Below are 24,550 nucleotides of genomic sequence, written 5' to 3' on the forward strand. Positions count from 1 at the left end.
TATTTGTATTTATTGTAATGGTATATGATGTTTTACTGGCAAAAACACACTGCCCAGTAAATAGTTTAAACAATATTCTTGGTGCTTAAGATTACATACAGCTTTAGGCAAATGTTTGGGCACCCCTGGTAGTACTTACTTCGACAGTGTTAATAAGTGAACACATCCTCTACAGAGAACACGCTTCTGCACACTATTAATAGACAATTATGGTTTATTTGCTGAGTTTAACATAATGAAGAAAAAATAAAAAATAAAATGTGGCCTGTGCATAAGTTATTGCACATATTTTATATTTTGTGTTGTATTTTGTTTTTCATTATGTTAAACGCAGCAGATCATGCACTTAAATTTGGCAGAAACATGCCATATTTAACTTAAGAGGATTTATTAACTTGTTTGCACTTAGAAAATCAACAAGAAACCCAACAAAAACCTTTTCATACCACTGTATTGAATAATGTATATTATATATATATATATATAATATTGAATACTGGTTTTTGTTGTACATGGTCAATAATATCTTAAATCTGGGTCCACATTTATGAAGTGTCAGTAAGATCAAGTCTTAGTGTTGTATATTAAAAAGGCTTAGATCAGGGGTCAAAAACATGCAGCTCTTTTACTGCTCTGCTGCAGCTCCACAGCAGATTTTTAGGTAAAAATAAAATAATCCTCTTTTGCAGTAAAATAAAGCTCTGCTGATCGTTCAACACAGTTTTAACAAACGCTGGCTAATTCACCCTTTATCCCTGAAGATCAGTGCAGACTGCTGGTAACAGTCAGATAACAGTCTCGCCTAGCTAGTAGTTAACAAAAAAGCAAAGAGAAAGATTTAAGACAAACATCAGTAATTTGGAGACGAATAGACTTACTTGCATTTATAATCACTCCAGTTGGTTTCCTGATACGTTTAATCTGCAACGAAAAACTGACAAACACAAAAAATTTGCGAGGCTGACGTCAGTTTCTCATTCGCCAACTTCTTGCTCGAATTTTCCCGTTCCACCTTAAATGGTGCAGCAGTTACATTCTGGTGCCTCGGGTGCCTTAAGGTGAACGGGAAAATTTGAATGAGAAGCCGACTTCAGCCCCAAACGTTGAGAGACATTTTACGAGAAACTATTCCACTTTTGAGAAAAAAGTTTCCAGCTGGAGATGCGAGAAAAGCGGCTATAGCTGAGCTAAAGCTTAAAGCAGAGCAAAGCAAGTCTGCGTTTTCTTTTATAATTTTTAGCCTATATTAGAACATTAGCACATACTGAGATATTTACAGCCAAGATGTAAAACTAACATAAAATGTTGCAGCTCCCAAGGTGGTTAGATTTTTGCTGAAAGGACAAAATTGCTCTTAACATTTGGGTTGCTGACCCCTGGCATAGACTGATCCTAGTTCAGAATTGTTAAGTTTGATAAACATGGGCCCCGAATTCCACTTCCACCCAATTTCTCTCTGCAGCTGCAGTAGATCCTGGACAACCAGACCCAGAAATCCACCTGTACTGAATTTAAATATGCAAGGTTATGTGCAAACATGATTATAAATATGAATCCAAAGACTGAACCTCAATGAAATACTCTTTTATTAACACTTTACTGCTTTGAATAACTCTAAAGAGTAACTCTAAAGTTGTTAAGAGAAAATAAATACATTATACATGCAGTTCTCTGTTACGATGGTTGCACTTTCTTTTTTATGCCTTTATTACCTAGAAATGAGGTCAGCTCAGTGGTTTGAGTAGTGTGCTTTGAATTCATGCAGAATTCAAATATAAGAATTCAAATATAAGATTTTTCAGGTTACTGTAAGCAGTAGAATTGAAAAGGTTTTTAAGTCTATTTACCTGCTTAAATCATAGTTAAGGCACTGTAAAAGAAAGTGAGACCATAATATTTCAGTGGTACACTCTTGTATGTTCACACTGTTCACGTGAGCCAATTCCAATACCTTGTCAAAATGAATTAAAATGGCACAAGTGATACCGTTAGTGCACATTACAATAAATGAACTTTAAAATATAAAAAGCTTTACAGTACATCACTCATCATGTTGACACCCCATGTCTGTTTTATGTGGTGTGTATCTACTTCTGAACAGAAATCTCTCGACCAAATGCAGGTGTGACATGACGCAGGCAAATTAAGTAGTAATATTTTCCTACCAGAACATTGAAGAAACAGTTTAAAAAGTAAAATTATCTGTTAAATTTGGAAATAACAATAATGCAAAATTAAGTGTACGAGCTAAGCAGATTTAAGTAAAACACAAAAACTGACCTGTTTATGAGTTACTGTTGAAAATCTCTCGTGTTTGTGTGGTTTGTTTTAGTGTGCTAATGTTTCATTACTTTAGTAAACATTTACCAGTAACATCTTTTATGTCAAATAAAACTAACCAAATAACACATAAATATACACAAGTGAATGGACTGGAAGAATGTTCTCACAGTGCCTCTACAGAACTGCTTGGAAAAAAATCAATAATTGACAAATATCTATTGGCAAAATGCTGACAAACTCAAAACTCTTGAAACTACCTGCAATATGAATCTACATGTACTGTGCTTTGATTCAAATAAAAATCTTTTCATGCTGCTGCATACAACCCTGTGCAAAAGTCAGAAACTACCCTTCATTTCTTTACTCTCCAGTAAAAATAGCAAATAAATACACATAACTCGCCTACGGAAAAAGAAAGTCAAAGTTTCCAACATGAGTTAAAAAAAAAGATTAAAAGCTACAGAGAAAACTGGATGAGTAGCTGTCCAAGGGGAAACACTATAACATGACTTATAGAGTCACTGAATGCGTTTACATGCACTCAATAATCCGATAACTGCGGAATATGAGATTTTGTCAAATAATCCGATCAAACTGGGTGTACGAGTCAGACAACAATTGGATTTCTGCTTTGCAACCAGCCAATAAACTCACAGAAGAAGACGTGACATAAACTCGAACTTCATGCTGCGGCTTTTTTAAACATTGCGCCACTTTACCTGAAAATATGAACAAACATCATCTAGAAGATGAAGAATATCTAAATCCTCTATTTCGTGTTTGGTTTCAGCGCCACTCCAAAAGTGTTTTGCTGCCATCTCGCGACAACCACCGCCTGTTCTCACGCATGCGCAGACTGAGAAATCCGAAATAAGAGTAAGAGTTTACATACACTGAGAAATCTGATTACTGAGCTCAAATCTAGCTCTCTTTATCATATTCCTTAATCGGATTTCAAGATTGGAGTATGGTGTATACATGACCATTTGAATAATCAGATAACTGCAGAAATCTGATTATGATCGGATTATTGAGTGCATGTAAACACACTCACTGAGAAAAGGACAAAAATGAAAAATGAATGGTGTTCCCAGAACAATGGACGACCCAGACCAGAGTCCAGACCTCAACGTCACTGAATGTGTTTGGAATTACTTCGACTGTGAGAAGCAGAAAATGCAAAACCAGCTTCTAAGGCTGAACTTTGTGGGTGTGGAACAATATCCTGGCAGAAAAACTAAAAGTGAGTCTCCTGAAAAGAATGGAAGCTGTAATAAGGCTAAAGAGTGGACATACTAAATACTAAAAATAAGTTATATTTAGTTGTTGACGCCTCTCTGTAATATTTTACTATTTAACTATTATTCACTGAAAAATGAACAACTGTTTTGAAAGGAAAGTAAATATATTAAGGGTGGTCTCTGACTTTTGCACAGTACTCTACGGCCCCTGTCTTTAAACAGTGTAAGAGACATGGTAAAACTGGCCTTTAATCAGTATAAAAGGGTCACGTTAACACTAACCCTAAGCAAGGAGGCACACATTACTACTGTGAATAAAACTGAGGCAGCTACAGCTTACAGTAATGTATCATAAAAACACTTAGAGCATAATCACTCCATGTGGCAGTAAATGAACTGTAATTATAGGAAATATGGTCCACGTGGTGAAAAACACACAACAAAAAGTCATCTGGATAGGCAGCACAGTCAAATTACAGTATTCTCTTTCATAAGTCTTTCATATTCTTCACTGTCTGGTCTGAATGAACCACAGCACCTTTGGCTTCATGTTTTTAAAGAAATGCTCCAGGGGTTTTTAACCTGTATCTGCAGCATCTGCCCATTGGCTCCTATAATAAGTGAGTTTTCGATTGGTTTTCAGTTCCTCTACTTAGCTTATTGAAACGTGTTGAAATTACTGTGTGTAAGATGCGATACAAATGCAGCAGACAGAGATCAGGCTAAAATATGACGGGTAAGGTTTTGCATTGTGCTTCTTGCTGGACTTTCCTTCTTTTATGATAACCATGGAATGAAAGTGTTTATGTGGCCTGGAAATTATGAACATTTTACTAAACGGGCGTTGGGAATTTCTCCATTTTGAAAATAAGTTCGACAGCAGCGTCCACGTCCTGGACCACGTTCCCGGGCTCCACGAGCGCCGGATCGAAGCGGAAGTCGCGGTGTCCATGGAACACGGTCTCCTTGATGCACTGGCTCGCATCTTTAGGCACCTCCGTGTGAGGGTTGTACACCCCTGTGCACACCAGGATGGACTTGCAGGAGGTGGCCGAAGGGGAGGCCAGCTCACTCTCCCAGCCGCTTTCCGCGTCCACTTCCTGGCTGACCGGCGCAGGTGCTCCTGTAGCAGCCACCACTTGCGCCACAGCTTTGGCGCTCTTTCTGGCCAGCCGTTCCTCGAGGTAGCGGTTGTAGAGGTTGGCACCGTAGATGTCTGTCATGAGGTTGTCTCTAAATGTGTTTAGAAAACGAGAACCAACTCATTTACATATATCCACCCATTCAATCTACAGTAGTTTAGCCCTGCTTAGTCATACTGAAGTTCTAAGAAGTGTTTCAGAACAGAGATCACTTACATATATCAGTTTTAAAGGGCCAAGTACAAAAACAAGGACAAAGAAAGGCTGGAACAACACATTTACATATCTGCCCACTCAGCCTACAGCTGCAGAAGTTAATGGAGTGGAAGATTAAATGTTGTACTGTTCATGTCTGTCAGGAAACAAATGACTAATTACAGTCTTTTAAAAGATGCACACATGTGAAAGCAGCGACTTAAAGCTTTTTGTTGCCAAGGCCAAGAAAATTTCAGTCTCAACAGCTTGTTTCACATCTCAGACCAGGCTGCTTTTCTGAATGTGGTGTACCTTTATTTACTCGTGAATATATCTGTTTTAAAGGCACAGTAACCAAAAACACCCTATTTAAGTGATAAAGAGAGGTTGGGAAAAAGTCATGATTTAGTAGATGAAAAGTGGACTTGAGGTTAAAGAAAATAAAATTTAAGAAAAATGCAGAATATTGGTAATTTAAAGAAATATGAGTTAGCACTGAAAACTGTAGCAGATCTACTGTTCAGTTCATTGGCACAAAAAGTTATGCAAGCCTAAAAACTTGACAAAAATTAAAAAATGCATTATGTTCCAGGGTCATTAAACACTGGAGCTCCAATAGGAGATATCTATAACAAGATACATGAAAACATATATCCCTAAAAGATATTAGACAGATGAATCTCTGCTTACAGTTTCAAAAAACAGATGGAAATCACGTGTTTGGTTCCATAAAATGACCGAAAGTGATCATAGGTTAGACGGGGGACCAAGACAGGAACCTGGAAATGCTTTGGTCATCACTTCCAATCAGTCAGCCTTTCTGAAACTCACGCTATGGCACAGTAAAGAAGTGAAAGTCTCTTACCCAATAGCGTAGAGAGATCTGATGGGTGCCCTCCAGCCTCTCTCAGCAGCCTGTTCTCTGATGAGATACTCAGCATAATGATAGGTCAGCTCACTGGGCTTCCCCATTAGAGCTTCATACTTCAGATCTCTGCCTGTGATCTTCTTGTAGATGTTCTCCAGGCACACCATGAAAGTGCCATGACCGAATCTGTGAATGTAGAAATCCCAAGAGTTCCTTGCAAACAGGTATTTTTGAAATATACAAGTGAAATATCGGCTTAAACAAAAATCTGTAAACACCAAGTTTTAATTGATACACACATATAAATTTATATCACATATACACCCCATATGTCAAACACAAGGCCTGCAGGTAAAATCAGGCCTGTGACACAATCCTATCTGGCCTGTGAAAGTATTTTAACTTTCTATTCTACAACAATCTATGAGACAGTGGTTCCACCTCAATTCTACCATACTAGTCATATCACCAAACATTTCAGCTGCAGTTCAACCAATATAAACAACTAGCAGCTCAAAAACTGATTCCAAGAAATAATGAACTTGCAGCAAAGAAAAGATGCCAGCTGTCTAGTTCAAGCAAATAGGGGGTTTAAAAGACTGAGCTCCTGAAGACTTTTAAATATTGAATATTTCAAACATTTGTGTAATATTTCAAGGTTTACCACAAGTGGCTATATTTTGCGGTTTTGCTGTACGTTGAATAAACAATGGCCAGTTCAGGTTGTCGCAAGATGTTATTTAAATATGAAATAAAAACACAGGTGTGCTCTGGCCCACTGATTTGTTGGGTTTTTTTATAATAATGCCCATTTAGTGGTTGAGTTTGACACCGCTGCTCTACACTGATCAACAAGCCACAGTCTTGACAGAAAATGGACAAACAGACTGGTTCCACACCAGCAAAGGAGCTCGACAAGGCTGCCCACTATCACTGTACTTGTTGATCCTGTATGCTGAACATGTAATAAAAGAACTTGTGAGGATTAAGGATTCAAGACTGAAGAAAAAAACATCAGTAACCTATGATATGCGGATGATGCGACACTCATAGCGAAAATTAAGGAAGATGTAAAGGCCTTTATAACTTATCAGTTAAATAACAAAGTGAAAAGAAGGAAAAAAGTCAGCTTAAAATACAAAAAAAAACATATATTTGACAATATGAAAGACCACTAACTTTTAACATCGACGGTGAGGATGTAAAAGTGGTGGACAACTTTACTCAGATCAATTATTAACAACAAAGGATGCAGCAGTCAAGAAATACGACACAGATTGGTACTCGGTAGAACAAGGAGGAAGGAGCCTGAAAACATCTTCAATGATGTAATGATGTCTTTCTACAGGGATCAGAATTGTCCAGGCTGTGGTCTATTCTTTTCTGTTCTTTATGGATATGAAGGCCGGACAGTAAAAAGGCAGAAAGGAAAAATATTGATGTGTTTGAACTTGTTGTTGGCGAAGACTTTTGTGAGTACTTTGGATGGCAAGGAAAACAAATTGATTCTTCATGAAATCAAGCCTCTCCTCTCACTCGAAGCCCAGATAACCAAACTGAAGCTCTTATTTGGACATATTATAAGAACCAATTCATTGGAAAAGACCATTATGTTTGGAACAGGTGAAGGTAAAAGCAGAAGAGGACAACCAGAAGTGTCATGAAGAATTCATTAAAAGCCTGAAGACTCAAACAGAAGACAGGAAACTCTGAAGATACACTATCAATATGGTCTCCAGCCTTTGAAATTGACTACAGTAATCATTTAATTCATGCTGTCATGCTTCCTGCCAAGGATGCTTCCTTTGCCTCTTCTCTTTCTCCTGTGGGATCAGTTGAGTCCATGGACTGTGTAAAGGACTCCAATTCCCATGAGCCACTGGAAGATCATGTGACTTCCCTTACTTCCCTATCCACCAGTTAACATTCTTTCCTACACTCCTCCTCACCGGAATTCTGAACTCACACACCTGTTTATCATCTCTAGTCATTAGCTAGTCAGTATTTAAGCTCGGGCTTTAGACTAGCACATTATGAAGTACTGCCAACCTTCCTTGTTGAGTACTGAGTGGTCTGGCTTTGTTAAGCCTTTTTGTGTATGATGTTTTTTGACCTATACTTTTTGTGTTTGCCCTTATCAGTTTGTTTGCTGTGATTATTCTGATCTACGGGTTTTAACTGTGGACTGGTAACTAGTTTCACCCCCTTGATGTCCCTTTGGTTGTGGTTCTTAAGATCTCTGGTTTTGACCTTAGACTGTTACGAATACCCTCTTTGTGATTCTCCTAAACCTCTAAGTAAACTATCACCTTGTTTTTTAATCTGCGAGCTCTTTCCTAACACATGTCCACAGAATTATTGAAATATTGAATAAAATATCTAAAGAAATACCTTTAGTGTGCAGTTATATTTGTGGTGAATAGGAAACATCTAATTTAACCAAGAGTGTTTAAACTAGTGCAAGTTATTACTGCATTCAAGATAACAAAAAACTGTTAACATGGCAAGTGAGTCCATACTTTTCAATGGTAGTATATATATAAAATAGACCTATAAGGTCACCTGGACCTTGGCCAAAGTGGACAGTGAGTGGAAGTACTGAAGGTCGGTGTTTCAACAAGTGTAAGATGTTTACCGTGGAGCTTGTGCTTCTGCCATCCACATGAGGTCCATGTTACAGGCCAAGAGTGGCAGGTGAGAGGAGTGTGAGGTTCCATACGCATTACTCAGATTCCCATTGGTCAATAAAACATCGATTATCAGCTGCAGGTTGGTCTCCCATCGAATAGGCTCCCCAAAGAGAATCACAGCTGCAAATCAAGAAGCAGAGATAATTGCTGCTATTATCTAGAGATGTCAGATGTGCATGTATTTCTAGCTCATGACTACAGTTACTGGTAAGTAGGCCTGAGATACAAACCAAATTCATTAAAAGGTCAATTACATTGTGACTACAGGCTATAATATCAGCTGAGCACGGTGCATGAAACATATATTTGATGTATATCTATCAATAAGAATAATAAAGCATGCCATAGCTATACCGCTTAGCATTAATCTGTTCTCGTTACTGGTGCTAATATGTTTCTAAGAAAAAGGAAGCAGGAGAGGGACATGAAACCTAGTCAATTAATGTTAACAAGGACCACTGAGGGGGGAATGGTTAGCAAGCCTGTACATCCACAACACAGGTGGACACACCCGTGGAGTTACAAAGTCCTAAGAAACAAATCCATTTAACAACAAAAGCCTCTTACCTTCAACTTTAGGGAGGTTCACAATAGGGGAGGACTGCAATAATAATAAAGAAAAATGCACTTGATATCTCCTGATCTAACTTCGATCAGAGAGATCCTGTAACCTGTTGCTCAAAATAAGGTCACATTGGTTTGACAGTAAAGAATTAAATATACTGGCCTATCATGATATCACAAATTTCAGCACAGTTTAGTTCCAACTCAAAACAAACTAGGGCTGTCACAATCACTTGATTTAAATATTCACCATTTAAAATCTACCAATGATTCATTAGGAGTCTGCATGATCATAATGCATATTTTAAAATCCATTTTTAAACAAAATTTTATTTTTTTCCATTAAAAGTATGTTAGAAATCCTTGAATTGCTATGTTCTGTTTGGTTATGTCCATTTTTTATTTTTAATAAATCAAATAATAATCAAAATAAATAGATTTTACTCTATTATTAGATGACTCTATTGCCAATATAACTGATAGTGACAGCCCTAAAACAAAAACAACTGATTCAACTAACCAAGATTATCTCAACACTGTAAAAACTGCTCAGACTAAAATTGTAAGGCAACTGATTTCAGGGCACTAAAGTTTTCCCAACTCACTTTCCTAGTTCTGCATCTCCGTTTGGTAAATGATACAGGAGTGTTTTTTTCACTCAGTTTCTCCGCTAGCTGGGACTCTTTCCATTACACGCTCCCATCAGGCATCTTCTCCTCTTGAGCCTCCATATCTGGAATGCTGTGGCTTTGCTTGGGCTTCAAACTCAAAGTCTCCTGATGCTGGAATGCATTCCTAGCCAGCTGCACCACATGTGACCAGTTAAAACAGGAAAAACAACAAATATTTACTACAGTATATTACAAAATTGTGCATTCGAAATGTGAGTAAATCCAGGTGCTCCTGAGTTGGATTAAGCTATCACCCCAAAAGACCCCAGCGATGTCATAGCCATCCGTAAGTACCCAAGAGGAAAAAATGTCTGATGGGACTGTGTGATGGAAAAGAGCCCAGCTATTGGGAACGTGAGTAAAAAAAACTAATTTTATATCATGTACCAAACTGATATGCCACTGAGATGAGATGACACACTCCCATCATCCCATTTTCTCCTCTTGGAAACTCACTTATGGATGGCTATGGCATCGCTATGGCCTTCTTTTGGAGTGATAGCTTAATCCATTGCACAACTCAGAAGCTCCTGGATTTACTTAGAAGTCCACAAACGTGTAATATACTGTAAAAAAAATTCTTGTTTTAACTTTTAACTGCTTCAGCTGAAAAGTAGCATGGTCACATGTGGTGCAGCTGACTAAGAATGTGTCCCACCATCAGGAGACTGTGAGGTTGAAGCCCAGCAAAGCCACAGCATTCCAGATCTGGAAGCTCAAGAGGAGAAAATGCCTAATGGGACTGTGTGATGGAAAGAGTCCTGGCTAGTGGAGAAACTGAGTAAAAAGGACAAATTCTATATTGTTTACCAAACTGAGATGCAGACCTAAAAAATTAAGAGAACTTTAGACTAAACTATGAAGTTTGAGTTGAACTCTAGTCTCCTTAAGTTGACTCGAGTTAACTTAAGAAAAGCTGTGTAATCAGTTGCTTTATAATTTTATAATTTTACATTAGGCTAATTAATAGTGAAGACACTGATTAGCAGCATAAAACATGTTAGCTTTGGGTTGAGACTAAACTCTGCAGGACAGCAGTTCTTTAATGTCCATATTTATACAAAATAAATGCATGCCAAGGTATATAACTGGTATTCTCATCTGTACACAACTACTGAAAAAAGCACTGCTCTCTGTAAGTGACTGTGCAAAAGTTTTAGATACCTGATAAAATTACACATGAAAGCCATTTCTCTGAACAGCAAGTGTTAATTTACTTAAAAAAACATTTAAAGTTAATACAAATAATAGCACAAAAAATGGTTATTTTTTCTCAATGTGTTTGTTTACCCACTTCCAAACCTCTCTTTGTGGCAGGCCAGTATTAGTTGTGATTATACTAATATCTGGTTTGTCTACTCAATCCTTCTTAACCTAATCAGTTGTGCAGCTGATGAAATGTAACAATTTCATGTGATTGCAGGAGAAATCAAGAACCAAACCTTTCTTCTTTTTACTAGCTACCAAGACCTCAACTGTGTTTTTGAAAACAAGAATGTCTCGTCACTTTTGTTACAGTATTTGCTTGCTTTAATTCTAATGTAAAATTGATTATTCTACCAAATTGTTTCAAAGTCAGAACTGAAAACACATTTTGAACTTTTAACTGACTTTGACTTTAGACTAAAATCTGTTTGCTTTGAGTGACCCTATAAATGAAGTAAGTTTATTTCATTAACACAAATGATTAAACATTCAATTTTGTCACTAAAAAAACAATCAGAACACTAACAAAATTTTACCAAATGTTTCAGTAGTGACAGTTTAGGTTGTGACCATTTCAGCTCATTTAGAGCAGAACTAGTAAACACAGCTTTGAACAGTTCACACAACAAATCATAATAATTTTCATTAAAACTATAATAGAAGTTGTAAATCCCTGTAAATATCTATGGTCTGAAAAACGATTTTGTTTAAACTGATTCAGCAGAAGATTTTACAAACTGAAACAAGACTTATTGTCCCAGATTAATGTTTTTTATCAATTTGCTTGAATGCCTAAAACTTTTGCACACTACTGTATTTATGGCCCTATGACATTGTAGAAAAACAAGTGTTTGTTTTGTGCGTGTGTGTGTGTGTGTGTGTGTGTGTGCATGTGTGTTTGCTCCTGTTGTGCTGATTCTCTGTTGCCGAGCATCTTTCACCTTTTCATCCTGACCTTACAGTCCACTGAAAAAGATTTGAAATGACAACTTTTCTTTTTCTCTACAATAAGATTATGGAACATTTTCTATTTGGGTTCCAGCTCTGTTTATAGCTACTAGTGATGAATGCATGACCTTCATGGCAAAATGTCTTTGTCTCTGTGATGAAAATTTTCATTGATTTCAGACAAAAGGAAGTTTAAGGCAACCTTTGAAGTGTTATGTCCAATCAGTTTGGCCCGTTGGGTCCAGTTTTTTTGTGATAAGGATTTATTAGGATAATTTAAGGATTCCAAAAACAGCATGATACAATAGTGAGATGAGTATTGTTTCTAGCCTGTTATACACTGATCAAGAACCAGTTCCTTATGGCACTAAAAGAGATGGTACAATCAGTGCTAAACTAATTCATAATAAAATAATGATGAGTTAGACATCATTAGAGAACTGTCTATGATGAGTGGTGAAAATATATATATATATATATATATATATATATATATATATATTACCAGGACCCAAAGTGTCCAGCATGTAGCACACATATAAGTTAAGTTCTGGCTTGACAATTATTAATGTTATGAGCTGTTGGTATTGACAGTTATTAATGTCAATATGTCATTAAGTACAAGCTGATTACAGCAGTTAAAGTGACATGTATGAAGTTTAGCTAAAATGCTTGGAATCAAACTAACAGGAGCAGATTGCATAGCCTGAAACTGCTTTTTCAATAAAATGGGAGAATGGAAGGAAAAAAGGTGGAGTACAAAAAGATGTAACAGGTAGGTGGAAACTAAGGTTTAAACGCTTGTAAGACGTAGGAGTCTGAGCAGTTTTAGAAAATGACTTAGACTCTGTGGGCATTAAAAAAGGAATGACATTTCTCAGGAAGGAAAGCATGCCACGTTTGGTGGCTGTAATTTTTAGGCTGTAGGAGGAAGAACAATTTAGAAAAATGACTACAGTACATCAAGGAGTGAAACTGGGATGGAAATGAAGGCTTTTACTATGAAAAGCAGGAACACGATGGACTGGTATAATCCATTTATGCAAACTAAGCTGCAAAAAACAGCACATTTTTAATTCATTGGTTTCATGATGTCAAAGAAAACAATCCCTTTACATGCCTACAGCAGTTTAGACCCGTCCATTCACACAGGCTTTGTTTTTTATACATTTTCTCCATCCTCCATCTGTTTTGTCAAGCTGCTTTTAATAACATATTGCAGTTCTAATGTATTTATGTCTTGTAATGCTACCTATATGCTCATTTATTTCATAGGCCTGCACAGGTTTGAGCTGAGCCTGCACTAGATCCCACATTTGTGCTTTTCATGCATTAGGATCAATAATAAACATGTCAGGTGTACTCACTGGTAGCTTGGGGCGTCTGTTGTGATCCACCATGTCCAGCAGGGGGAAGGATTCTCGTAGCTCGTCAATACTGACCACCTTGGTAAAGCCCAAGCTGAGAGAGTGGGTTAAGAATTAATTTAGCTTTCAGGAGGATGTAGTAGGATTTGCAAGCATGTAAATAGCTGACATCTACTTGCATAATCCCCATAGAAAAGCTCAGACCGATAGAATCGGGCGCTCTGGAGCAGCCACACATAAGACCAAGGCTATCATGTCCAATGGCAAACGTGAGCTAGAGGGCTATAAAGCCCCACAGGATTGGGCTGTGGAGCAGTGGAACCGTGTTCATCATCCAACATCAGTACCTGACCTCACTAATGCTCAATCAAATCCTCACAGCAATGTTCCAACATCTAGTGTAAAACCTTCCCAGAAGAGAAGAGGCTGTTACTGTAGCACAAACTCACTATTAATACCCTTCATTTCAGAAGATCGAGGAAGTAAACATGTTTTCTCAAAGCAGGCAGATCCACTTTCTTTTATTTGTTTTTTCAAGACCACAATGTAATTGCAGAAAAAAAAACTGAATGAATGAGCCTCGCTTGGCCTCATTCATCCAGTGGGAAAACTGACCTGAGGGTCTGGACAAAAACATCCCAAGGACACACTTGGCTCTTGGCCATTGTTCAAGTGAGACGCTGAAACTAAGGACTGAAACGCTGTACTGCACTGCAAAGACTTCTTGTTCATTCTTTGATATAGTTTGACTTACTATTAAGTGATGAATTGGTACAACTTAACTGTAATCACTTTAGTATACGGTATAATATTTTAGACCATGATTTTTCAATTTGGTGCCACAACAATATTCTAAAAAAAGTCCTTGTCTAACTTGTATATAAACTGTTCTATTATACAACGCAATCATGGACGTCACAGAGGCTTTAAGTGATTAGAACACAATCAGTGTTGGTCCAGACTGTCTACACTAAAGGAAGCCATGCCTTACATGTACTTCCAGTGTGTACACTGATTCCAACTGAAATCAGCATAATTGTTTCCAAAATAATCTCAAATGCAGTAATTATATAAATACAACATGTTTAATTCATTTTAAACCAGTGTACACAGAGATAACAGTATAAAAACACCATATTTTTGATGTTACTTTTACTTATGATTCCTTTATACCAGGGGTCAGCAACCCAAATGCTAAGAAGCATTCTGTCTGTTTTACCATTTTGGCTGTAAATATGTTTCAGTATGTGCTAACGTACTAGAATATGCTAAAAAATATAAAAGAAAACGCAGACTTATTTTGCTCTGCTTTAAGCTTTAGCTCAAATATAGTCGCTTTTCTCACATCTCTAGCAGGAAAAGGCTTAACTTGCATTTGTGGATGCAGCGACAATCAGTGTTTATTGACGGTTCAAGGTGTTCCTGAAACCATGTGGTGATATACAACTCAGAAGCATACTGAATTTTGGTGCAGTGCCGTCTGAAGAATCGAAGATCAAAGACATTCAGCTGTGGTTTTCGGCCTTGCCCTTTATGCGCAGAGATTTCTCTTGTGCATTTCTATCTTGTGCACTGCAGAGGGTGAAATACCTAAAATCTTTGCAATTGCTCACTGAGTAACATTCAGCAACTGTTTTTAAGAAGAAATTTCTTCTTAAAACCCATTTATGCAGTTTTCACAAAGATTCTGACATTCACCAGTGTTTTCTTATTTGGGATTTGTTCTTAGGTAAGAACAGAATCTACACACACTAAAGAGCACAGAGGTGTGTGCTTTAAGAACACGTCCTGAATCTGACGTAGACTTTTTCTTAGCATCTTTCTCAAGAAAAAAACTAAGAAAAAACTTAGGACGATATAGGTGAATGAGGCCTAATGTCCTTAAACTGTAGGATTATTCACTGGCACATTTTTTGGCAAGTGGCATGCTCTGGAAGGACTAGGCCTTTCCTGGATGCTCTACTAACCGCAATGAATCACTGCATCACCCATTTAAGATGTTTCCTGAACATTTAACAATGTTCCTAGTCTTAAACTGCCCCATATGAATTTTCTGGAACGTGTTATAAGCATCAATTTCAGAGTAAGTGTATTTTTACTCATTCTGCTAAAACATTAGATATCTTGTCTTTGTACTGTTTTGTTTAAATACAGATTAAGGTGTTTTACAAATAAATGCTTTCTGTTTTAATTTGTATTTCACATACTGCCCTAACCTTTTTTGGAATTGAGGTTTCAAAAGACTACTGAAAACACACAGTAACGGAAATGATTATACTCCACAACAAATAAAATACTTCACAACAAGCCATCGCCGACAGAGCTAGGTCAAACAATCTTCTGTGTCAGCCTAAAAATGTTCCCTGTTCTCAATTCCTGAGTGCTTTTTGTCTGTCTCCACTCAAAAGGCAGTGCAGCATTATGACAAGCCAAATGAGTTTTCTCTTTTCGGATGACCGAATCTGTCAGTCCAGAAAACATAATCTCTGTCTAGAGGTAAATCCTTGGGTAAAAAAAGAAAAAAGTACTGCAAATTTGTGGTACATTGCATAAGTGCTCATTAAGTTGTGCTCCAGTGGTTCACCCTAACATCACGGATCAGCTTCTTGCCAGGTTTTAATCTATTCAATCGAGACAAGCACTTGTTACGCAACCAGAAGGCGATGAATGCAGATGTTCTGCCATGTCGTTTTGTCACAGCATACCACCCACTTGAGACCACGATTTAAGATCTGACACAGCAGACTGATCTTTTAATCCAGCAGCATTATGAAAAACGACAAGATGAGGCTGAATTTAGAGATGCAGTGTTATTAGAGCAACATGCTGCAAAGCCTTCCCTCATTGTCATTCAGAGCACATTCAGCATCACAGCCTTCCCTGCAGTCTAACAGCCAATTTCACGACTACTGATCGCATCCCAGTACAACAGCTGATAGTTCAGTCATCTCAGTCACAAACAGGCTGTACTATCACCAGGATTTAGTTGCTGTCATTAGAAAACCTTTGCAGAAACGGGAGGTTTAGAAGAGAAAGAAAAGGCATTATTTAATCTTAAAGGATTCTGGCCTAAAATTAACATTTTAAACATTCTTTGTTATGTTGTGTAGTATTATGTAGGTCAACACTGCATCAATCAGCCTTGTTGGTTTGACTTGTTTCAGTTCATGACTTTGTTGCTTTTGTGCTTTTGTCCATCAGTATATTCTCACTACAACACCCAGCATGCATTACACAAATACATCACACAATCTCAACAAATACTCAACAAATTCTGACTGTTAGCCAGGCTGATACATACATCTGCTAACTAGCATTACTGATATAGTATTAACCTCAATTGGTCATTAAACTTCTTTCTTTGTTAAAAGAATCAAACAAGCGTCCAGCCCAAAGCATTTGTCTTCTCTTTCTGCCACCACTTCAGAATTTTATGAAATGTCATGAAGTCACAGCTACAAAACTCGTCAGAAGGCTTTTAATTTAAAAAGAAAGGTTTTAAAAAGTGGAGACACGTGGCAACAACCAACCTGGTCCATGGAAATGACAAGAGGTAGAGAGAAATATGAAAGACAGAGAGAGGAGAGAGAAAGGTAGATTAAACTAGCTTATGTTACGTTAACTAGTTAACGCATTACAGTGTAATGTTACTTTCTACTGAAGTTCATGGCTGAATTATTGTTGTTATTATTATTATTATTATATTGTGAAATAATGGTCCAACTAATCTAACATTAACGTTAGCGAACTCAGTGAATTGTAATATCAGTAATGTTACTTCAGTGCCAGTAAAATATTTGCCAATGATGTTATTATTTTAATTTTTACTACCTTTTGATAGTTTTTTTTGTAGGGGGAGTGTGGGACTGTCACCACTGCTAAAAATACCCAGAAGAAACACTGAAAACTTACTTACACCTTCAAGATACATCATTCAGGAGGTTTTCTAAGTCTTCAAACCAGTAAATCTTAAACTAGAGACTACTCCAGATGTAAAAGGTGAGTAGGCATTTTTGCAACAGACAGAGTGATGGGTAAATCTGTAATCATGGCCAGAGTTTCCTTTAACATCTGCTAAGTTTAACTTTAAAAACGTGTAATGTGTCCATTCATCATGAAATGTTCAGAGTGTGAAGAGACAGCTGGTGTTTTCAAATGATAAGAAAAGAAAAAGAAGTTCTTGCGACAGCGTGGATTTACATCAGTATGTACGTTTTAAGTATGTTTTAAGACAATATACTGATTTCATGAACCCACATACTCTTAATTGTATGTGGTCAAAAATGAAACAGACTCTAACAGTTTCAGTTAAACGGTTTTCAAGTGTCTGACTGTATGACTGTTGACAGCTGTCACATTTCTTTAACAGTGGAATCTCTCAAGTCTTCAATAACATACATAATTTTTACTGAATTTTCCTCCCAATTTAGTCGTGTCCACTAGTAAGGTTTCCCCCCAATCACAAAATGTTACCGAGCTGGGAGGGTGAAGGCTAGAACATGCTTCCTGTAAGACACCTCTAAGCTCCAACGTCACTGTACATTGTGCGCTTGGAGAAGAGTTAAATGCGAACTGTGTTATGTCAGCTAACAGACACCCACGTTGGCCAGCATCATGCTGAGTGATAGGGGAGAATGAGGACCATCTTACCCACCCAGAGAGAAAGAGAGAGGGAGTGGATGAAAGGATACTTTTTGGCGATGTCCAGCACCGGGCCCTGTCCTGACACCAGCACACACTTGTCATGATACTTCCTCAACATCTTCAAAGGACTGTGAGACATCATGACTTGATCCTGGGATATCTGTGGGAGAATCACAAAAATGATTCTAATCACTACAACACTAACTGATAACAAACTCTGTTCACCTTGTACAACCCCATTTCCCAAAAAGCTGAGATGCTGTGAAAAATGTAAATAAAAACATAATGCAATGATGTGCACATGATTTAAACCCTATATTTTATTGAAAATAGTACAAGGACAACATATCAAAGGCTAAAACTGAGAAATTTTATTGTTTTTTTGAAAAATATATGTCCATTTGTTCCCAAAAAGTTTGGATGGGGGCATGTTTACCACGGTGTTTCATCACCTCTTCTTTTAACAACACTCTGTAAGTGTTTGGGAACTGAGGAGACACTGCTGTAGTTTTGAAAGTGAAAGGTTTTCCATTTTTACTTAATATAGGATTTCAGCTGCTCAACGGTCTGGGGTCTGTTTTGTCGTATTTCTCATTTCATAAAGTCTTGCTGAAATAATCAAGGCCTTTCCTGAAAAAGACGTTGTCTGGACGGCAGCATATGTTGCCAAAACCTGTATGTATCATTCAGCATTAATGATGCCTTCACAGATGTGCATGTCACCCATGCCATGTGCACTAATGCTCCCCTATACCATCATGAAGACTGGCTTTTGAACTTTGTGCTGACCCCAAGCTGAGTGGTCTTTAGCCCGGAGGACACAGTGTCCATGATTTCCAAAAAGAATTTCAAATTTTGAATTGTTGGACCACAGAACACCTTTCCGCTTTGCCTCAGTCCATCCTCAGTTTCAACATTTCATATGCTGTCTTTGTACTATTTTCAAATATTTATAGTGTTTAAATAATTTGCACATCATTGCATTTTGTTTTTTTATTTAGATTTTGCACAGCGTCCCAACTTTTTTGGAAACGGGGTTGCAAATGGTTAGATTACACATTAATTTAATAACTTAAAAATAGGCCTAGTGTTCAAAAGGTTAACCTTAACCAAACATCATGTTATAAAACCACATGAAAAACCAGTGTAACCTGCAAGACTGAGTAAACCATGAGTCATTCTTCAGTCCTGTTTCAAGTCTCTAAACTATATAGGAAATATTAAGTTTCATTATGAGTCATAAAGCATAAACTTGTGAAGAATACTCACAGGAACGCCCAGTATGTGAGACAGCTGATCTGCTTTCTTCTGTCGCAGACAGTTCCCAGCGTTTGTGACAAAGACAACAGGAACAACAAACTGGCCCTTGGAGTCCACCAGCTTTTGGAAAGCTTTCTTGGCTGCTGGGATGGGGGTCCTGCCCCGGACCAAGACCCCGTCAATGTCGAACAGCAAGCCAAAGTCTGGCCCAGACTGCTTAAAGAGATAAAAAGCACAGAGAAAGATGCCAAGATTTGAAGTTGGGGTCTAGAAATGCATGAAAGTGCAAATTTAGCTGCATCTTTTTGGAACGTTTCCGTCGATTTTGCGGTTGGCGGCAGGTTTACTGACTGAAATTCTTCCTCAGGTGTCGGGTCAGTTTTACCAGTGTCAGGTCAGTTTAAAATAACCCTTATACTGGTCCATATGAATCAGCCACAACTGAAATATAGATATTATATATATATATATAGATATATATATATATATATATAATATAAAAGTACAAGCAGTGCAAACCATGATAGCTGTATAACTGTAATATTTTCCAAATTCCAGTGTCTGATGGTTGGAGGCATGAAATGGGACGTAAAAGTATGAGATATATGACTCGAGAGATTTGATGAAGCTGACGTTGGCTCCTTATTCATAATTCTTGTTCCAGCTTAATTGATGCTGCAGTTATTCATGTGACTGTACGGGTGCCAGAATGTAATTCCTGCTCAATTTAAGGTGGAATACAAAATTCTACCAAAAACTGCCCCAAAAAAAGCCAACTTCAGTTTTGTAGAAATTTAGACAAGAAACATTATTAGCGCCATTTTACTCTGGCTTGTAGAGGTAGTGTTAGAAATTTTCATAAAGGTTTATCTATATACTGTTTAGTTTTTACTATTTACTGGTTGTTAAAAACAGATTTTATTAAAAAGTGGAGGGACATCCAAGAATAATCAGCCAATGGTAGCCTTCAAAAATAGGTTTACTTAAGCATCTAAAATGGTTTTATTCAAATATATACATGGTGTGTTGTTTTAATAATAAAATAATTAACACAAACTGAATTGTGGTGAAATTTGCGATTTTATGATCTAATTTCTAAAAAACTCATAATCCAATTAAATCAATGTGAGGTCAGAGATTTACGCATTATAATGTAATTTTAAAAATGGCAGCAAATGTGTTGCCAACACAAAACTGAGACCAAAAAAATCTCTTTTCAGTTTATTATACCAGATGCTTGGTCTGCATCAATGTTGTAATCCTATTAATTACTATGTATACTACATAGTTAAATATCTATTACTACTATATGTTCAATTAAGATTAATACTAATAATCCTCATTTTAAGCCAATTATTACATACGACAAGACTGAGTTACAAGTTACACTGACATTTCTCTACTAGAAACAGCCACTCCCTTTTTCAGACACGTCCTAACAGAACAACACTCTTATACACTCAGCTCTGCTTTGTGAAGTGAAAGTAAGACTGAAGGCTTATTGAATATTCTACCTAGTCTTAGGACTAAATTATAGTGTTAATGAACACTTGCAGTGATTAATTAATTAGACATATGGTTAAAAGTTTCATTTCAGGGCTTCAACTAACTAAGTCTAGATTTACAGGAACAATGTGCATCAATAAGCAGTTTCAGTTGTAATTTTCACCTGTAGTCTCTGGGCAGGTACAGAAAAAACAACAGCGCTGACCAAGACACATAAAAGTACATCAAACAGGTAAAAATACTTACTATAATACAAGATAGTATATAAAACAGAACATGGTGTGAATCATTGGTATATGAATGTACATTTCCTCCAGCTCGTTATTCAGGCCTTTTTCCACCAATCCGTCACAATAAAACAGCTGTGTTTTCCTACAGAGAAGATTTTTTCCTTTGGCAAAAGGTCAATACATCACTAATTCCACTTCAATTCCTCTGCACAGTATAGAACCAGATAGGCTATAATTACACTCTGGCACCTGAGTCCTGCGCTAACACATTCAAAGTGATGATTCAACGAAAGCATGCATGAAAGCACGCTTTCTACACATTCAGTGATAATGTGGGGAGGAGAGGCAGATAAAACATGAAAATGAAGAGTACCTTTTCCATGGAAAAACAAATGACAGTGGAAATTCCAACGCTGTAGCAGGAATTATATAAATTATTTATAGTAAAGTGTAAAATGTCATCTGTGCTGGGACGCAAACGGTTAATGAAATTACAGTCACTGTAAAATCTTTGGCCTAAGTGTTCATCATAATACAGTGACACAGAACAGCCAACAAGACTATAATATAACATTACATTGAATACCACATAACTGTGGTATTTATATACCATATATTTTCATTTTCTGAATACATCTCCAACATGTATTATTATGTTATCAACACTTATTACTATGTCATTAAATGTTCCTGACATCTAGAGTTTTAATGAACAAAACCTCCTACAAAAAAGTTCTTAAAGTTGTATCTTTATAAATTAAATTATATATTTTACATTATACTTTTTAGCTTTATAAGGTACAATAAAATTCTTGTAGAAGGGCCATCTTCTCAAAATATTGACTTATGTCAAAATAATTACTTATTTTCTCAAAATATTGACTTACTATATCAAACACAGTGACATTTTCTCAAAAATGTGACTCATTATGTCAAAATAAAGACTTACTATGTTGAAATAACGAATGATTCTCAAATTAAAGACCTGTTTTCTCTGAATTCCGACTTACTATACTGAATTAATGACTTACTTTCTCAGAAATAATGCCTATGTCAAATGTATAACTTATTGCCCCCAAATAATTAATTACTTAAATACTTTTAAAATCGATAACTCATTATTTTGACATTATATGTTGGAATTTTGTCATTGTAACTCAAAACTATGTCAAAATTTTGAGAAAATAAGTAACGATTGAAAGATACTAAGACAAATTTTTGACACACTTCTGGCAGAAACAGAGAAGGAGAAGAAATCACTGGTGATTTTTATTCTCTTTTGTTTGCTGTGAAATAACAAGTATTACCACAGTTCCATCCAGGTTAAAAAAAGAAAAACAGCATCTTATGATGGGACCCCTGTTCACTGTAGCTTGTCTTCCCTACACATATGTATTTAAGTGTAACACCTGCTTCAGGCCTAGATTAAACATTTAAAAAGCCTATTTATACACATCATGGTCAGGATAACTGTTTGAAGCATGAATCTGGTCCACATTTAAAAAAAAATAATAAAAGCACTGGTCAACACACATGCAGATGACCCATTTCCAGAAGATACAACAGAAACCTCAGTACAGAACCTCAACCTTCATTCAAGATGTCCTCAACTCTTTCTTTTCTCCAAGAAACTGGTCAACAACAGCCATGAGAAAAACAACCTGTGTGGAGTGATGCAGCAGGAATCACCCTCTGAAGATGGGCACAGCCGCTGGACATCACCCAAAACACAGGGAGCTGAATTTCATCTTGCTTTCAACAAATGCTGAACCAGCTTCGTTAATAAAAAATGGTTCTTCAAGGGTTCTTTAGTAAAGGGAAAGGTTCTATTTTGCATGCTTAAATAGTGCTTTGCATGGTGAACTGGTTCTTTAGATTGATGAAGAATGTGTTGTATACGGTTCTATGTAGCACCAAAAAGGGTTCTTCTATTGTTTACGATGTCAGGCTTGTAACCATAGAGGAACGCTTTTTGGTGCTATATAGAACCATTTTGAAAAATGTTCCATACAGAACCATTTCATGCTTAAATGGTTCTTTGAGTGCTGAAATTGTTCTTCTGATTGATGGAGAATGTGTTGCATATGGTTCCACAAAAACCTTTTTGAAAATAGCCCCAAAAGGGTTCTACTACTGCTACTCCGAGCTTGACATCCTAACAGTAGCAGAACCCTTTTTGGTGCTATTTTCAAGAAGGTTCTATATAGAACCATATACAAAACAAGTCTCCATCAATCTGAAGAACCATTTCACCATGCGAAGCACCATTTAAGCATGAAATGGTTCTGTATAGAATCTTTTCGAAAGTGGTTCTATATAGCACCAAAAAGGGTTCTTCTATTATTGCAAGCCTGACATCGTAATAATAGCTGAACCCTTTTTGGTGCGATACAGAACCATATACAACACATTCTCCATCAACCTGAAGAGCCATTTCACCATGCAAAGCACCATTCAAGCATGAAATGGTTCCATACAGAACACATGGCTTTAATCAGAACCATCCCCTTTTCTAAGGAACCCTTGAAGAACCATCTTTTTTCCTTTTTTTAATGTTTACATCACTGATTCCCTGCGGAACCGCAAGTTTGCTGAAGGAACACAAAGTAGGTAGAATAAATTAGCACCACTGGTGAACAGAAAGATCCAGCAACGGTACAAAAACAAACACTGCCACGAAAAAAACAGAAACTGAGGTCAGCTCCTTGTTTTCGAAATTTCCGTTCCACCTTAAATGGTGCAGCAGCTGCAGTGCAGCCTCAGGCGCCAGAACGTAACTGCTGCACCATTTAAGGTGGAACGAGGAAACTCGAACAAGAAGCTGGCCAAATAGTCCACATCAATCAGTCCGAGCCGCGGATGTGAAACACAGCCCCGCTGAAGCCGCAGTTCGGGTCAAGACTGAGTTAAACGCTGAATACTAACCTCTGTCTTGCCGCTGGCCGAGGCGCAGGCGGCGGCTGCCCTTCGCGGCGCGGCGGTGCTGCCCAGCCGGCCCGGCCGGCAGAGCAGGCTGCCCGCCGCCCTGAATACCAAACCCCAGGCTTTCATTTCGCTGCCCTCTCGCCGCTTCCCAGCACCCGAGACTTGCGCTATTTCTCCATGAAGCTTTTTGTAGACGAGCGGCGTGACGACACAGGAGGAGGGCCGAGACCGGCGAGGGCTCGCCAGGAAACGGGCATCCTCACCGAGGACGGCGGGGGAGGAGGAGAGAACTCAAACAGTCTCAGAGAATTAGTTTCACTTCATTAGCCTACATTATGTCCTAGAAATAGACAGAAAAGACAGGAGACGTCGTTTTCTAAGAGTTAGGAGGATGGAGTTGTCTGAGGGGGGATGGGAAGAAACTCAAACTCGAAAACAACAGGCTGCGTCCTAAAACGTGTTCTCGCGCCCTATTTAGGTCGCTTATCTAGTGTTCTAACAATCGGTCCTACCCTTTAAGCGCTCCTACTGCGCATGCGCATGTCATTAATATAAGTAATAGCTTAGTAACCTAGGGTAACTTACCGTATTGTAGTGTTAGTTCGGTACACTCAGCTTAATATTACTACTGATATTATGATTATTATTATTGATTTATTTATTTTTTTAAGCTGCTTATCCTCCTGGGTTGCAGGGGTGTTGCAGCCTATCCCCAGCATCAATTGAGCAGAAGACAGGAAACACCCTGGACAGGTTGCCCGTCCATCACAGGGCAGACACACAGACAAACACAGACATACACACACTCAT

The 24,550-nt window shown here is 37.6% G+C and overlaps 1 protein-coding gene across 2 annotated transcripts; it reads right to left on the bottom strand.

The window, feature by feature from the left end:
• Positions 1-1,568: 1,568 nt before the first annotated feature.
• On the bottom strand, positions 1,569-24,082 carry zgc:77375 (uncharacterized protein LOC402927 homolog). 2 transcript variants are annotated; one of them, XM_036559677.1, is made up of 8 exons: positions 23,741-24,082; positions 19,089-19,292; positions 17,867-17,979; positions 13,176-13,269; positions 8,987-9,020; positions 8,365-8,539; positions 5,727-5,915; positions 1,569-4,757 (listed from the first exon to the last, which is right to left on the bottom strand). In XM_036559677.1, exons 1-8 carry the CDS (start codon positions 23,864-23,866, stop codon positions 4,358-4,360), a joined length of 1,335 nt encoding a protein of 444 aa, XP_036415570.1. In that variant the 5' UTR covers positions 23,867-24,082; the 3' UTR covers positions 1,569-4,357. The 2 variants fall into 2 exon arrangements, with proteins under 2 accessions (XP_036415570.1, XP_036415569.1); XM_036559676.1 differs by having other exon boundaries at positions 19,089-19,295.
• Positions 24,083-24,550: the final 468 nt, after the last annotated feature.

The sequence above is a fragment of the Colossoma macropomum genome, unplaced genomic scaffold (assembly GCF_904425465.1).
Source record: "Colossoma macropomum unplaced genomic scaffold, Colossoma_macropomum, whole genome shotgun sequence".
Lineage (NCBI taxonomy): Eukaryota > Metazoa > Chordata > Actinopteri > Characiformes > Serrasalmidae > Colossoma > Colossoma macropomum.

Bases quoted from the DNA above. Each gene is read 5' to 3' on its own strand.
- zgc:77375 (XM_036559676.1), bottom strand. From the start codon at position 23,866: ATGAAAGCCTGGGGTTTGGTATTCAGGGCGGCGGGCAGCCTGCTCTGC. The intron at 9,021-13,175 runs GTGAGTACACCT...TTATTATTGCAG, and splicing joins ACAGACGCCCCAAGCTACCA to TCCTCCCCTATTGTGAACCT. The intron at 4,758-5,726 runs GTAAGAGACTTT...AAACACATTTAG, and splicing joins AGATCTCTCTACGCTATTGG to AGACAACCTCATGACAGACA.